The sequence below is a fragment of the Porites lutea genome, chromosome 6, assembly GCF_958299795.1.
Source record: "Porites lutea chromosome 6, jaPorLute2.1, whole genome shotgun sequence".
NCBI classification, from domain to species: domain Eukaryota; kingdom Metazoa; phylum Cnidaria; class Anthozoa; order Scleractinia; family Poritidae; genus Porites; species Porites lutea.
Window position 1 is genome coordinate 18,166,393 of NC_133206.1, and position 12,239 is coordinate 18,178,631.

General features: G+C 39.4%; 1 protein-coding gene across 1 annotated transcript; it reads left to right on the forward strand.

The window, feature by feature from the left end:
* The first annotated feature begins 11,313 nt into the window (after positions 1 to 11,313).
* LOC140941963 (putative ATP-dependent DNA helicase Q1) lies at positions 11,314 to 11,685 on the forward strand. The gene has a single exon (XM_073390961.1). It carries the CDS (start codon positions 11,314 to 11,316, stop codon positions 11,683 to 11,685), a length of 372 nt encoding a protein of 123 aa, XP_073247062.1.
* The last annotated feature ends 554 nt before the right edge of the window (positions 11,686 to 12,239 follow it).

Here is a 12,239-nt window from a genome sequence, read left to right on the forward strand (position 1 = left end):
CTGTTTGTAATGACATAGTCGCTGACACAAAGCGCAGGTAAACGACCAGAAATCAAAGTCCTAAAATAATTGAAGAGTAGAACTGTAAGTTTAACCTGCGCTATGGAGTCATTAAGCGACCACCTCCATAAAGCGGCCGGGGCCACCTTTTGACCGTTCCGACGAGAGTTCACCTCTGTGAAGAGGCTACCGTTTGATACTTTGTTTTGAAAACATGATGAAGTAAAATACAGACAGAGATGGAAAGTCACGAATGTTTGAGTACCCGTAATGTAACAGCACGCCAAGGTATATACTGTAGCACCGTTCGTGTAAAGTTCAGTGGGAAAAACTGGTCGCAACATTTGGTGGAGAATTTGCTCGTTTGCTACAATACTCTAGTAGTTTTGCTCATTATGAGAGCTGCCTCCTGTCAGTTCGACTATGACCTTAGCAAAAGTTGTCAGAAGCCTCTAAAAAGGAGTTTGTTTCCGAATTAAGTGAAGTTTCTGCTAAGGATTATGCTAATCTGTGAAGAATCTCTATTCAGTAGCCTTCGTTGCAGCCGGCCACGCTTCGTCTCGACCATTGGCAGAGGCTCTATACAGGCGGTTTAGAGTGTCTGCGACGCAGGCTACAATTCAGCGGCCAACCTCTATTAACTGTCCACTTGCCGTTACCCCGAGGGTGGCCGCTTAATGGAGGTTTAATTGCATATTTCTGACAAGAGTCCTGACAACGTAGACATGTTATTGTTGAAATCAACTGCCAAGCCTTTCATGACAAGACATGAGAGACTTAATATTCTTAATATCGTTTCAACAATAACACCGTACGTGAGCGCGTTGGTACCCTGTTTCGTTTGCAGTGTTAAGGTTGTTGGTGTTTATACTGTTTCACCATACCCAAGTTTACTCTCACGGTATATCTCCCACCTTTCTTTAACGTTTCTCCTTAGCCCGCGTTTGTTTGTTAAAAAGCGTGTTGGTCTCCGTTGCCGACCTTCATCGGTAATCAACGATTTTGCGGTTTCCGAGTTAGTGCTGTTTTTTTAACGTTTTCACTTCCCTAGTTCGTTTGCACGGTGCTGTTCTTGTCTTTTTAACGTTTCTTTTTTCTCGTTCTTCGTGCAGTTCGCTCGTCTTTGATGTTTCTCCCGTTTCATTTGTACAGCGTTGATGTTTTAAATGTTTCTCAATAGTTTCCTTTACAGAGCCAATCCTTCTTGTTAACGTTTTCCCGTACCTCAGTTCGTGCATATGACGTTTTTAATAGTGACTTCCCCGTGCGTCAGCTCGTTCATATGTTAAGGCCTGTCTTTTCAACGGTCCTTCGCAACCTAGTTCGTACGCATGTTTTTAACGATTTAACATACATGCAGTCTGAAAACATTAGTGCAATGTAAGTCTCGCCCTCTTTTTGTTTCCTTTGTACTTTGGCTCGTTCGTCTGATTCCAGTATTATCTATTTATCGTTTCTTTGCATCCTGGTTCGTTCGTTAGTTAATGAAGTTTATATAAAGGTATTGCCAGTGAGATCATTATTGCAATTTTTAATGAAGTGCCATACTCCGCTGAACGGCTTCATACTCTAGCTCGTCCGTTATGATTTGAAACTTGTCTTTCGAAAACTCACCTCTATAAGTCAGTACCTTGAAAAGTGTTAACCTTACTTTTCTTTTTCCTTTTAGGTACGTTAATTTTGTGTACGTTAATAGTTACTCTCATAGTACAGTGTCTTGTTTCAATAGGAAGAAACAGAAGCGTGTCATTTGCTCGGTAGCATGTTATGAAGGCATCAAGACAGAACCAAATGGAAACAAAATAGGTCTCTCAAACAACCATGATAGTTATTACCCACCATTGTTTGGTTATTATATATTATAACATAGCTACAAAAATCCCCTAATCAAATTCAATAGCGCGAGCGTGCTTCATATTCCTATTGAGCACGCTGATGACGTCAATAAACTTTTCGTAACTCCTCGAGTTGTTGTGAACTTAGCAATCCTGAGTCTCCTGAGTGTATCCATAACTCAGCAATAGACAATGAAGCGTTTACCATGTGTTTTATAAGGAAATTTAAGAGGAGACGTTTGAATTTGTTAACCGATAGTAAGGAAAAGAGGTGAGTGTTGTTGTTGTTGTCATCTCCGCGAGCTGTGCGGGCTATGGCGTGAGATCATTCTATACAAAGTTGCTTTCTCTCAATAACAATATTTCGGTGAATTAATAGTTTTCCGGCACCTAAATATGGATTTTACAATAATTTTAGAGTACACTTTCTCTCAGTTTCAGGTTAAAAACATAAGCTTAACTGTGAGGAAAAAAAATATACTCACGTAAACATTGACGCGTACTGCTTTGAGCGCGCCCTACAATAATAAAATTTTAAGTTAACTGATGCATTGATCGCTTTGATAATGTTATAAAACAATTAGTTCATGCTCCAGCTGTGCGTATGTCGAGATATTGAGCACTTGGGAAGTTTGGAGAGCACTCAAGAGCTCTCCAAACTTCCCACGTGCTCAATATCTCGACATAGGCACGCTGACCAATGAACTAATTGTTAAAAAAGCCCCAGGTTGGGTATAATGCCCTTCATTCATTCGACACTTTTTCGGCTATTGGAAGATTGACGTCAGTGGGTCATCATCAACAATCGTTGAATGATGTATACCTTTTAAATTGGTCAGAATGAGCTCATTAGAAGAAAATTAACCAGAGAAAATATCTTGAGCATGAATTATAATGACGTTACATTGTCTTATAAAGCAACTTACCTTCGGTTAAACCTGACTCAGCAGTAGTATGACTATCTCTTAAACACGTTGCTAGCATTAAACGACTTAATTCTTCAAGTTGATTTCTGGTCGCGTCGTTTTCCTCTAGAATTCTCTTAAATCCTTCCTCGACAGTTTTCTTTAATTCCATGTCTTGCCGATACCACTTCTCCAGTTCTTCAACATTTCTTTTATCATCAGCTGTAAGAGAACTCTTTAAGGACTTATCAATTTCCATCTGCCATTTCTTTTTCTCTTCACGGCTCAAATGCCCCGCAATTCTAACGAGAACCTCCCGGATTTCACTCCAGTTGGATTGAAAATCATCATGTGCGATATCCATGGTTCCCTCCACATGGGCATAGAGCTTGTTCCGATAGTCTTTTACCCGCATTAGGTCTGCAGCTAGACTATAATCTCCACTTGCAAGTGGTTTATCCCATCCATAAAGAGGAGGAGTAAGGTTGCATATTTGGTTTGTCCTTAGTAATCTGAACAACAGAGTTATATCACAGACCTTGGACTCGCCATACGCACCTGGAGAGGGGTAAAGAGTATCCCGCTGTGGTTTGGTAAGTTTGGGATGATTCCCAGTCAACTCCTTCTTTATCGAAGGATCACTAAGCTTTCTTGAAAGATCTCTTGGTGGACAGTATTTGTCCAAAGTTTCTCTTAGGAGCCTGGTGCCCCCAGATATCAACAGACGCGTAAGACGTAGAAAATTTGCCTTTTCATCCGTTGGAGAAAGTATTTCGTCTGGATCTGCCATAACACTGCTATGCTTCCAGACAGAAAACGTATTACATTTTCAAACTGGATTTCAAAGTTAAAGCAGCTGAATTTACGATTCTACCTGAAAAATATATTAAAATATCAAACAACTACGTTTATAAAGAAGTTCAAATAGAGTAGAACTAGTGTTAGACGCTTAACCAGGTTCACTACAGTAACCAACAACAATGATATAGTACAGTGGAACCTCGACATAACGAAACCTCGTTTTTGCGAACATAATTGCCAGTCCCTTGGCCCTTCGTTCTACAAAGTTCCACCGTATACAGTACAGACTGGGCTTGTAGTAAACTTGCATCAAGTTGACCTCTTAATAGCTGTCCGTGAAATAATTTGTAGAAATATTTTGTCTACTGTGTTTGGTTGGTATGAGATGGTGTATGAACTTTCTGGCGCGGAGAGACATGGTGATGATATGCTTTTTTACCCAAATGCCGGGTTGAAATCTTTGATACAAATGTCGTAAATGGAATAAAGCTGTTTCGATGATGTTGCTTGTTTTCTCTCCTGTACACTTGTCAAACGTTCACTGTGATAATATGACGGACAAAAAGTGGTATTTGTTGAAAATCGAACTTAAAGGATAACGTCGATAAAGGGCTTTTAACTGGGCTGCCTCTGAGGCAGATCCAGTTTTTAAACGGGTATGTCACGCAAGAACCGACAAGAATTAAAAGATTTACCGCAAAACACTGGCATCGACATCCAGCGGACAAGGGAATCACTACGGTAGACACGAAAAAAAACTGACAAAATACAGAGGTCACTGAATACTAATGGACGACAAACATAACGACAGACCTCTCGTTAAATCAATGGTGAAAGAAACGCACAGCAAAGTCGTGCTCCGAAAAGGCCACTTGCACTAAGAGCTCACGTACCCAATGCTACCTTTAAACAATGAGTTGGAATCTTGCTGAGGCCAAAAATTGACAGAGCACGTAAAAATAATCGAACATTTTTTATTGATAACAATGCTAACTATTAAAATCCTGTTTGCAGTTAATTCACTTAACAAAACACTATTCCGTCAAAACACTATTTACAATTCCTTTCGTTTAAAAAACACTTAGTTTTGATTAGAAAAAAATTCACTTAATTAAAAAAAATCATTCGAATTAAAAACATTTCATTTCAATTAAAACAATCCATTTTGTTTTAAAAAAAAGAAAGTATTTTCAAGGTCAATTTGCATTCTTACTAAGAAAATCACTAAGAAAGAGGGAAATTAAATAGCGTTCTCAATGCGTTATTGACGATTATTTAAAAGTAAGGAAACACATCAAAAGTCCGATTGAATGGCTCCTTCTGCAACTTGGACGTCAATGTCAACATTCTTTATGTCACATGGCACTCTTCTTGTCCTAGAGCCTCTAAGACAAACCAACGCAGATCTCAAGAGTGCGAATGAGGTTCTGGTTCTGATCCATGAGATGGTTTTGGCATACTGCTCCCCTTTTTTGATGACAATCAGCTGTGCTAAACGGCTATGATACATCAAGCACTCTTTTCCCATTCCGCCAGTTGTGAAGACCAAAGGTGTAAATGTTCCATGCTCGATGTCCAGAACTCTCCTTGAGTAGAGACGCTTTTTCTCGTTCTCATGGATACCATAAATTTGTTGTGGCTCTAGGTCCTTATACGATACAGCATTAGGGTGACAGACCCTCACATCGAAGAATACTGATCAATGTCGCTCCCAGAAACCACGCGCGTGGATATCTTACCTCGCATCCTAAGCTTTGTTAGATCCTCTGTTTAAATGTTCACCGGAGATGTCTTGAAGTACTGGCTCGATCTCGACATCGCTACACACCATACTCAGAAATTCAGCCTCGAGAGCTCTTAACTCGTTGTGGCGTTGAGTAATAAAACCTCCTAGTTTGCAAATCATAGAGTGATCAAGCACATGTGGAGGGGATATCTTCCACTGGCCAGTCGTAACGTAGTATAACAACATCACGGAACTCCCTCTTATTCAGGTTAAAGCCCAAATCCTGGGGGGAAGCACTGTAAGCCATAATGATGATCCCTTTTAAAAACTGTCTTACACTCGAAATTTGTTCAGAAATTTTACAAATCACATTTTGGTCACGTGACCAGCTACGAACTTACTCATTTTAAGAAAATGGTGTGGGTTTGAAAAACCAAATCACTGTTATTTGTTTAAGATATGACCCACTAATCGTTTTTCGACGGAAAAATCATATAACTTTCATTTTCATGAAAATGATGTCACATGACCTCTTAGTGCAAATGGCCTATGAGGGATCTATACCGTGAAAAACATTGATGACATGACGAGAAAAATCTGAAACAAACAATCCACCTAAAATACCAGAGTTCTACACTCTAACAAAACTTCACAAACCAATCTATAATCTTTGGGTGCGATAGTAAAAGGAAGGGGGTAAAAGGCACCTTGTGTCGAAGAAAGAGGAAATCCCCCGGGAAATCCCTTGATACCCTTGTGCGCTTGATGTTAATGTTAGTGTTTTGCTGTACAGTAGAACAACAGTAACTCGAACTCTGGAGGGAAACGAAAAACAATTCGAGTTAATAGCGGGTGTCGAGTTATTGGCGTCCACTGATTATTCAATTTGCCATGTTAATCATCGATAGTACTTATTTTTCAGCACTTCCGGGATATACTGACAGTGCAATTCAAATTTCATCAGAAACGGTAACATGATAATGCTTTTTTATGAAATGCAAAAACCAGAATACGAGTTATCGGGGTAAATTTCGCTGAGATTTTGATCAAGGGAAAGGACATTTACTTCGAGGCGGAGTTTGCGAGGAATTCGAGTTTTCGGACGTTAATGCTTGTCGTTCCTTGCGTGACAGGTTATGTCACTTTGTTTATCGAAACTCGGTATGCTTGTGCTTGTTGAATTGGCGGAGACACAGAAATTCGGAAAAGCATAACAATCGATCACGCACAAATTTAATGATACAGATACCGACAAAAACACACGCTCAGTGGATAGTAAGCCACATTGAGAACAACTTTAACCTCTAAGTCCCTAAACCTTGTACTAAACAGAAAGAAACCAATTTTTAACAGACTCGGCCAAGATGGACAAACATTTTTTAGGGACGGACCATTAGAAAACTTATGGGGGTGGCGGTGGGGCGAAGTACAAAAAAAAATTCGCGTAAGGCCTTAGGGAAATTAAATGAAAAAAATTCTTGCACGCCAATTAATCCTGAAAAATATTCATGTCATGGCCTAAAAAAAATTCATACAAGGAATTTGGTAACGAAAAAAAATTCCTGCGGCTCGAAAATCCCCCTTCCCCCACCCCACCCCCCCCCCCCCCCCCATAACTTTTCTAATGGTCCGTCCCTTAACGATCACACTCTAGGTTTCTAGGTTGATAATTGATAACCATCTTGGTTAGTGGATTAATAATTGATTGTGTTCATTTCTTGACGGAGAATCGACGCATTTTATGAACTGGGCGCGCCTCCTTGAAGAGGCAGCACAATTAATAGGTAAAAAAAGATGACAAATTAAAAGGAATCAATCTTGAAATGTATAAATATTTTTGTCTTGTTGCACAATGTCGAACATAAATTATTGATCATTTCTATCAGTCTCTGTTGAATCTAGATGTGTTTTATAGCGGGTTGTTTTGTCTTAAAAGCTGTTCGCTGTCTGTTCTGGTTAACTTATCGGTTTCTTGCAGTACAATAATTCTGTATAGTCTAAAGAGGGATGCGAAATGTTACTGCCTCAAAAAAACTATTAACATGTAAAACCTTCCTTCTTGCCTTGAAAGGTCTGGAACTGAAGGATCTTTTACAGAACTGAGATTTGAAATTTCCAGTTTTGCGTGACCCTGTCAAGAATACGATATCACCAAAACATCATTGTAATGTCCTGCTTTAGCAGATCTGTTAACCATTTTTAAAGACATTTAACTCTTTTTCAAATTCCAACCTGCAACCTGCAAATTACACCCTCCGATGGCAAACAAGTATAAAATTAAACATCTTCGAGACTTATACCAAAAGGAAATAAAAAGGAAAGGTTCCCTAATGTTCGATATCGCAGTTGCAATACATGTAGAGCTAAATTTTACGCAAGTGAGCTTTCTTGTATAGCTGCACTGCAATGTCGTCACTACGGATTACTTTCTTGTTCCCCAAGTGTAGGAAAGCATTTTAAGAAGTATGACTAAGGGAAAAAGCTACTTCGCATTGCTTCACACATTTTTAAAATACAGCGTTACAAAGAATGGGTGATTGAAATTAAAGGTAGTGATCGATTAATTCTTGTTGATACCTTCTACTCTACTCATTTAGGACCGAAATTTGTTCTGTGTAATCGGTCGGGTAAAAATAATTTAAAAAGATGAAATTATAGTTAGCACGGAATGTTGAACGTTGGACACTAAGCTATTGTCTTCAACAAAAATATTAGGAGTGGAAAAATCTGTGTCAAGGCTGTCAAGTTCATTTTGCATTTTGTTAGACATCTTGTTAATATCGCCAATTACACTTCCTTATAGAATATGCGCCATGGAAGTTGGCGTTAACGAAGAAATTAAATCACAGCTTGTTGTCCAACAACGTACTTCTCAAGCATTACCCCACACGTTACAAACAAACAAACAAAAAATTGCGATAATGAAAAGGTTGAAATCTTTGGCCCAACTTGTTGTGGATGGAATAAAGTGCTTCCATAAAGCTTTTTTTCTTGCCAATACATGTGTCTCAAACAATCGTTGTGATAACCGACAGCAAGTATTATTTCTTGAAAATCGAAATTGAGGGATAACGTCGTTAAAGGGCTTTTTCCGATCGCAATGGCAAACAAGTGAGTTAAACCTCTTCGAGACCTATACCTAGAGGAAATAAAAAGGAAAAGTTCCCTAATGTTCATGTCGCAGTTGTAATAAAGCTAAGTTACTCAAGTACGGTCGCTACTCATTACCCTTCCTTGGAAATAACTAGGTGAATGTGAATCGAAAATCTGCTTAAGATGCACCGCATACAAGAATAGTACTTAACCGTTGAAAGTAAAAATATACCGGAAAGGTGTAATTGAAGCTTCAGTTTATTTACTAGCTGCCTACTTGACCTGTAGTCCACCCATAGCCAGAGAGCGTATGCAAAATTTTGAAGGGTGGGGTCGGCGCGGCCACCAAATTTGTAAGAAGACAATTTGTTATTTGTAATCACAGGGGTAAAAATAATTTTGAAAAAGATGAAATTATAGTTAGCACGGAATGTTAAACGAGATGTTTTGCGCCGGAACGTGCACGTTGGAATAAGTAACTTCACGGATTTTACTGAGGGCTGACATCGAAACAATCTAAATACCAGAGGCACATGCACAACTCATTCATAACAACTAATGCACAACTTAGAATCACAGAGATTAAATACACATTAAATTATTACTTCAATCGCCATCAGATGTCAGTTGAAGATGCATATACACCAGAAGTATTTAATCGAAGGTCGGAGTAGTTTATGATTCTTATGTTTCAACTACTGTGCGCCCCGGTCAACCTTCCGCTTCGTGTCGAAGTCTCTTTATTAAAACATAACGAAGCGACAAGACGCCAATAAAATGACCCAAGCTTTCACAACCCCATCCTATCCTAGTCCCTAAGAGACATTCTTAGACGTATTCTCCAAGGGAATTCGTTTGAATTAAACGACAAGAACTGCAGCACAAAGATGGCAGTCACCTTTGCCAACACTTTTACGACTTCGGTTTGGACAAAAATACTAAGCCTTAGCAAAACTTAAGGTGTACTATCCAGATTTATTTCAAGCTTGGCACCATTGACAGCCACATATAGGACATTAAAAAAACTGTAATTAAAAGATGGGGTGACCGTGCTTGTTTTCGCCGTGCGTGCCCGTAATTCTAAGTGTTTTCCCAGACGCCTGCAAAATTTTCGAAACTTGAACAACCGTAAAAAAATTTATATTATCATTCGAAGCAAATTTTTCCTTCTTTTCATTGGCCGAGAGCCCACCACGTGACCTACAAATAACCGCCTACAAATAATGGTCTGCTCATGCGCAATGCCGTTCAACTGTGTTTGGCTGCAAATAATATTCTGCATATGCGTAAAGGAAACCGTGCTTTTCTCCTTCTTGCGATCGCTCTTGCGTGAAAATGGCAGATCGCTTCGCTTCCTGTGGATATACCGATTAAAAAAAACAAACTCGGTGATCGAATGAAAAAACAATTATTGAACTCGGTTATCGCAAAATATCGTGATTTGTCAGTGTCTCGCAGATCAATTATTTGCCAAAGCCGAATTGATCAGCTCGCCACAGACAAATCACGATATTTTGCTCAACCTCTTCCAATAGAGTACTAAAGTGTGACGTCATGAAAATGAAATTTCTGAAATTATGGGATTTGTCAGGATATTCTGAAAGAACAACGTCCAAGAGGCCTACTTGCCAAAAATGAGCATTTGGGGGCAAATTGTCTCTGAGATCGTAGCCCAGTTATGCTTACAAAACTCCATACAAACCCTTCTAAATTTTTTTTGGGTCGACCCCAAAAAAAATTAGAAGGGTTTGTATGGAGTTTTCTGAGTATAACTGGGCTACGATCTCAGAGACAATTTGCCGCGAAATGCTCATTTTTGGCAAGTAGGCCTCTTGGACATTGTTCTTTCAGAATATCCTGACAAATCCCATAATTTCAGAAATTTCATTTTTATGACGTCATCACTTTAGTACTCAATAAATGTTAATTATTTTGCAAAAACTGTGAATCGCTTAGACTTCAAAAAATAAGTAAATAAATAAGGAGAATCCAATTCAACGTATTTTATACAGGTTATTGTTATTGAAAAATTCATCTATCATTTTTAACTTAAAAGGATGAAATTGAGTTCTGTTATGATTATTTCAGTACAAACCAATCTAATGACGCTTAATACAAATAATTTGCTAAGAAACGCTCAGACTTAAAAAACAATAGGTGAATTCACACTGGACTTTTCAAGTTCGTTTAAAGTGCATTTGAAGTGCACTTGAGAATAACCCTTTTTGAGAACGGGTCCTGTTTCACTTGACTAATCTTGACTAGTCGTACTTAGTTGCCACAGAACCTTCAAAACCTCAAAGTGCTGAAGTGTGCTCTCAAGTGAGGTCAAAACCTTCCTTGAGACTTCCCTTACCCAACGAAAGCGTCAGAAGATTATTATAAAAGTGTCAATCATTTTAAGCCATAAATTTCACTCTAACCAGCAAGCAGGCGAGAAATAATGATTGAGAATACTTTGATCTCCACGAAATGTAAGTAGGCTTTTGTCAGTTCTGATTCATGAGCTGGTTCAGAAATTCCACGATTTCCTTTTTTCACTGTATTTGACAGAAACAACGTTATTACAAAACTTAGCTGTGGAAACGAAATGACCTATGTTCCACAAAGAGCGATTTCCCTGTTGTGCGTTTTGTTGAATGCAGTTTATCCTTTTTTAACTCGTTCAAGCCAGTTTTTCGTGTCCACCTGCAGCAATAAGCAGTCATAACTTACAAGATGAGCCAACCTCACAACTCATTTATAGCCTGCGTAGCAGGTGTCGAAAGGGGTAGGGGTAGGGGAAAGGGAGGAAGGGAAAAAGGGGAGGGGGATTGGGGAGAGGGGACGCCTGCTCTAAGAACCCCCTTTTTGTTCATATCTGCGGACGCTGGCGTCCGCAAATTCCTGATTGGCTGAGCCGTAATGAGTAACATATTGAAATGCGCGTTTCACAAATCAACAAACAATCGAGATGGCAGCGGTAGACGTGGATGTCGTAGAGAGTGCTTTGAGAGATGTGAATTTATCTAGTGGTAGAGAAACTGTTTTAAAACCAGAGCAAGAATCAGCAGTAAGGGCTCTTTTAGCCGACAGAGATGTTCTGGCGGTTTTAGGGACCGGATACGGCAAGGGTTTAATTTACCAAATGTTTGTACGCGCGAAGAACTACGAGCTAAATGGTAATGCAGCGATTCTCGTCATTTCGCCACTGAAAATTATTATCGAAGACCAGTTGCAGGAGATGGAATTGTTGGGCTACCCAGCGAAAGATTTAGCCAATTCATCGAACGATGACATTCGCCGATGTAACTTAGCAATAAAAGAGGGTGGTTTTACCTCATGACAAAATGCTGCCTATTCCAATAAAGTTGTTTTTATCTGCTGGGTAGATTATTTTAGCCGCATGTTTCACACTGAGAGGTCATGACATACATATCGATTGACTGTAGTTATTGTTTTCTGGTCGGCAGGATTTGCCCTCTGATGCAAGCGCAATTTCTTTGACCTCTTTTGAAGCGCAAAGCTTTTTTAATACGGCTGAATAAGTGTTCCAATTTTCTCCAAAGTGCCCTCTGGATCTGAATAACTAAGCGAATTTCTTTAGTCCGTGAGTGTAATGTTTTTCTGCAATGGATAGTGTAGCGACACTCGATTGACAGTAAGCGTAATCGGATTACTAGAAAATTGGTAGGCGTTATGCAAAAACATAGGCTCTTAGAGCAGGCGCTCCCTTCCCTTTTCCCTTTCTCCCTCCTCCCTCCCCCTCCCCTTTTTGCGCCTGCCACGCAGGCTACTCATTTAAGAAACAGAAAGCCATTACATTTCCGCAAACAAATTCAAGCAAACAAGAAAAGTTTTTACGAAAGGGAAGAAACAGAGGAGCTCTAGCAAGAGTGG